General features: G+C 34.9%; 1 protein-coding gene across 1 annotated transcript; it reads left to right on the forward strand.

Moving 5' to 3' along the window:
* The first annotated feature begins 791 nt into the window (after positions 1 to 791).
* On the forward strand, positions 792 to 3,439 carry LOC145103841 (putative protein phosphatase 2C 15). The gene is made up of 9 exons (XM_079041109.1): positions 792 to 1,036; positions 1,204 to 1,506; positions 1,656 to 1,827; positions 1,919 to 2,072; positions 2,155 to 2,218; positions 2,307 to 2,414; positions 2,500 to 2,625; positions 2,697 to 2,932; positions 3,030 to 3,439. The coding sequence occupies exons 2-9, from the start codon at positions 1,294 to 1,296 to the stop codon at positions 3,229 to 3,231; spliced, it is 1,275 nt and encodes a 424-aa protein (XP_078897235.1). The 5' UTR covers positions 792 to 1,036; positions 1,204 to 1,293; the 3' UTR covers positions 3,232 to 3,439.
* The last annotated feature ends 551 nt before the right edge of the window (positions 3,440 to 3,990 follow it).

A 3,990-nucleotide genomic window follows, 5' to 3' on the forward strand; every position in this document is an offset into this window, starting at 1 on the left:
TTTAACATTTGCATTTGTATTTGGGTCGATTGTCCCTTATTTTAGTGGCAAACAAGTCACTTATGGTTAGACCAAAGGCTTTTGTCTCACAATCATTTTTTATGGACATAATTGCTCTTTTTTTTTTATCATGATATTCTATATCTTATCAATTAAATTATATGATTTTAGCAACAAAGTATCTAGGTAATCTTTTAATGCAAAGTTATATATTAGCTATTTAGTTTAATATCTTATCAATTAAATTATGTGATTTTGTTAATTTAGCGATACTTAAGTCATTTATCAAACTTTTACTAACTATATTTTTTTAGTGCTGGTGTGCTACTCGACATTGACAAGCCGCGTAGGCATACCGTCCTACTCCTTTTACCCTAATCTAAAGAACATCTAAAATTCAACATTGAGGTATCTTTTAGTTTTATGAAACCTAATATGCCACTAAACCGACATTTTTGAAACCTAATTTTTCGATGGGTTATGCACACAAATCAAATTTGAAGAAGTCGGTAATTAAAAAGGCTGGAATCAAGGGGAATTTTCAGTGTAGTTTCTTTTTCTTTTAATCTTATTATTTTTCAGATAAAATAAAATAAAAACATTAGATAATTCCTTTTAAAAAATCTCCGTTCGCTGTCTGGTGTGGTGGATGTGGATGTTCCTCTTCTGACATTCTGACCTGGGTTTTTCAGTTTCTTCTAATTAATTTATATATATACGTATATATTTATACATATAATACTCTTTAATGTTCGTATACATATATATGGAATTTGGGTCAATACAGCTAGAGTGCTGACGTTTATAAGGTTTAAATGATTGGGGGAATTGATTTCAAGTTCATAGCTGTCAGCCATTCCGCGTTGTTTTTTCCTATTTTTGACGATTTCTTCGTTCTTGTTCTTTTTCCTAGTACAATTGTCGGCTCCCCAGTTGTTATCAGATCTGCATTTTGTTTTCATATTGTTTTCAATTGAATTCTTGTGGGTGTTTAGCATTGTTGCAGAATTCCGGGATCTCGAAGTTCAGTTAACCTGTTCGCAAGTTTCCTCTATACTATCATATAAATTCTTTCATTTCGATACAGTTTTGCTCTCAGATTTCATTTCTATTATACTTCTCGTATGTTGGTTTTTGATCTGTTCTTACACCAACATAAGGTGTAAATTAAACATTCATCAGGCCGAATTTTGTTTGTGGTAGGAAATTTTGAATGTGATGATTAAAAGTTGAAAATTTGGGGGAATTTCTGTAAATTCAAACCGGAGAAGAAAGAGATTTCCGATTATAAGTATGGGGTCGAGGGTAGAGAGTCATCAACATCACCCTGATTATGTCTCTTTAGCTGCACTGATGAGTAGAGAATTGAAAAGTGAAAAAATGGAGAATCCATCTGTGAGATTCGGATGTGCTGCTCAATCGAGAAAAGGCGAAGATTACTTCTTGATGAAGACGGATTGTCAGGGACTTGATGAAAACCCTTCTTCGACTTTCTCTGTTTTTGGGGTACGTGATGCTAAATTTTACAATCACTCAATCAAATATTTTGAATACTTTGGTGCTTCGATCGTATTTCTATCTTTCACGATTAGGGTTTTGATTTCTGTAACCGAATCGAATCAAATATCAGTCAAACATTTCGTTTAAATTTCCAGATTTTTGATGGTCACAATGGGGACGCTGCAGCAATATATTCGAAAGATCATCTTTTTAATCACGTCTTGGACGCCATACCTCGTGGTCTTGGACGCCATGAATGGCTTCAGGCTTTACCTAGAGCTTTGGTCGCTGGTTTCGTCAAAACGGATAAGCAATTTCAAAGCAAAGGTACGAAGAACTTTGCAGAAACAAACACACACACACATCAATGATCCAACTTCTTGTATAAACACTAATCTGTTCATCGACTATTCAACAGGTCTAACATCAGGAACAACTGCTACATTCGTGATTATCGATGAATGGACAGTAACAGTTGCTTCGGTGGGAGACTCTCGTTGCATTCTTGATACCCCCGATGGAGTTGTATCTGTCTTAACCGTTGACCATAGGCTTGAAGAAAACACCGAAGAGTGAGTAGAATGTCTTTTTTCAAATTCCCAGACTTATTTCTTGATAGGAAACATGGGTTTGATTTCAAAATGCGATTTGTAGAAGGGAACGTGTAACAGCAAGTGGAGGCGAAGTAGGGAGGCTCAACGTTATCGGTGGCCCTGAGGTTTGACCTTTATAAAGTCAAAGAAAATGATCAATTTCTATCATTAATTAGCTTCATTTCCTGATGGATTCTGTTGAAATTTTGTCAGATTGGACCCCTTCGTTGCTGGCCAGGTGGGTTATGTCTTTCTAGATCCATCGGCGACATGGATGTCGGCGAATTTATCGTTCCGATACCTCACGTGAAGCAAGTGAAGGTAAACAAACAATCACTCTCTGTTTTCTGATTTCCTTTTTCTTTAAAGATTCCGTTTATAAGTGTTATTTTTCCGGTTTATAAAGCTTTCGAATCGTGGTGGAAGGCTTATAATCGCTTCAGATGGTATTTGGGATGCTTTATCGTCGGAAGCAGCCGCCGGATCTTGCCGCCGTTTGCCGTCTGAACTTGCCGCTAGGCAAGTAGTGAAGGTAATCGTCTTCTTTTTTCCGCATGGAACACGAATTTCAAAAACAGATTTCTAATTTTACGATTTATATAGGAAGCATTAAGAACAAGGGGACTAAAAGACGATACAACGTGCATAGTTGTCGACATAATTCCGCCGGATAATTCACTCCCACCACCTTCTCCTCCGCGTAAACCACAGAGCAAGCTCAGATCGATGTTGCTACGAACCAAATTCCGTGGTTCTGCTACTAAATTATCGAAGAAACTGTCGGCTGTAGGAATCGTAGAGGAACTGTTTGAAGAAGGTTCAGCGATGCTTGCAGAAAGGTCAACTATATTTTATATGAATATATGATAACTACTGTTTCTTCTATGGGTTTTAGATCATTAATGGCGATCTTGATTTTGTTTTTGAAACATGTAGATTGGGGAATGATGATAAGTCAAACACATCTGGACTGTTCATGTGTGCGGTGTGTCAAGTCGACGTAGCTGCAAGCGAAGGTGTTATATCAGTTCATGCAAGCTCAAAACCATGTCGACAGGGTCCTTTTCTCTGTGTTGCTTGTCGGGATAAAAAAGATGCAATGGAAGGAAAACGACCTAGCGGAATCAAAGTCATTTAATCTCAAATCTTTTGTTGTTCTACACGAAAATTCTTTTGTTTTTTGATTGTTACTTAATACTTAATTCTATAGGCCATTATAAGTGCAGAAATCATTAATAATAATGTTTATAATGAGTTGTATACCACTAATTCCATGTATTTTTTATTGTACTAATTTGACATATCAAGTATTCTTGTATGATATATTAAAAGGTTTATTTGTCTAATCTGTATTTTGTGAGTTTATATATATATATATATATATATATATATATATATATATATATATATATATATATATATATATATATATATATATATATATATGTGCGATTTTAATCTTAAATTCGATGGGTTAAAAGTTAAAAACCTAACATACATATGAGCTTGATGGTATGGGAGTTTTCTAAAAGTATTTACCGATAGATTTTTTTTACCGATACATAGTCCTTTAAAATTTAATTACCAAAATCTAGTACATTTTTTTATTGGTCTTATCTTTTTAACTTAGACATCCATGTCACCTTTATGTGTCTGGTTTCTTCTCTCCATCGTAACCATTCGTGTCAAATCCCCATGAACTACGATTTTGGTTTAATGCATAGATAAAAATGAAAGGGTAAATTATGAACACAATTCTTCATGTACCACATTTTCAGAGCTTAAAACTATTGGGTATGAGTGTATGACCAAAGAAGTTAATTTAAGGGTTCTATAGGCTTCGAGTTCCTTTACAAACTTTATCTCGTAATTTCTCCATGGACAATTTGATTGCCAC

This window comes from Lactuca virosa, chromosome 4 (genome assembly GCF_052849685.1).
Source record: "Lactuca virosa cultivar CGN04683 chromosome 4, Lactuca_virosa_CGN04683_v6, whole genome shotgun sequence".
NCBI classification, from domain to species: Eukaryota; Viridiplantae; Streptophyta; class Magnoliopsida; order Asterales; family Asteraceae; genus Lactuca; species Lactuca virosa.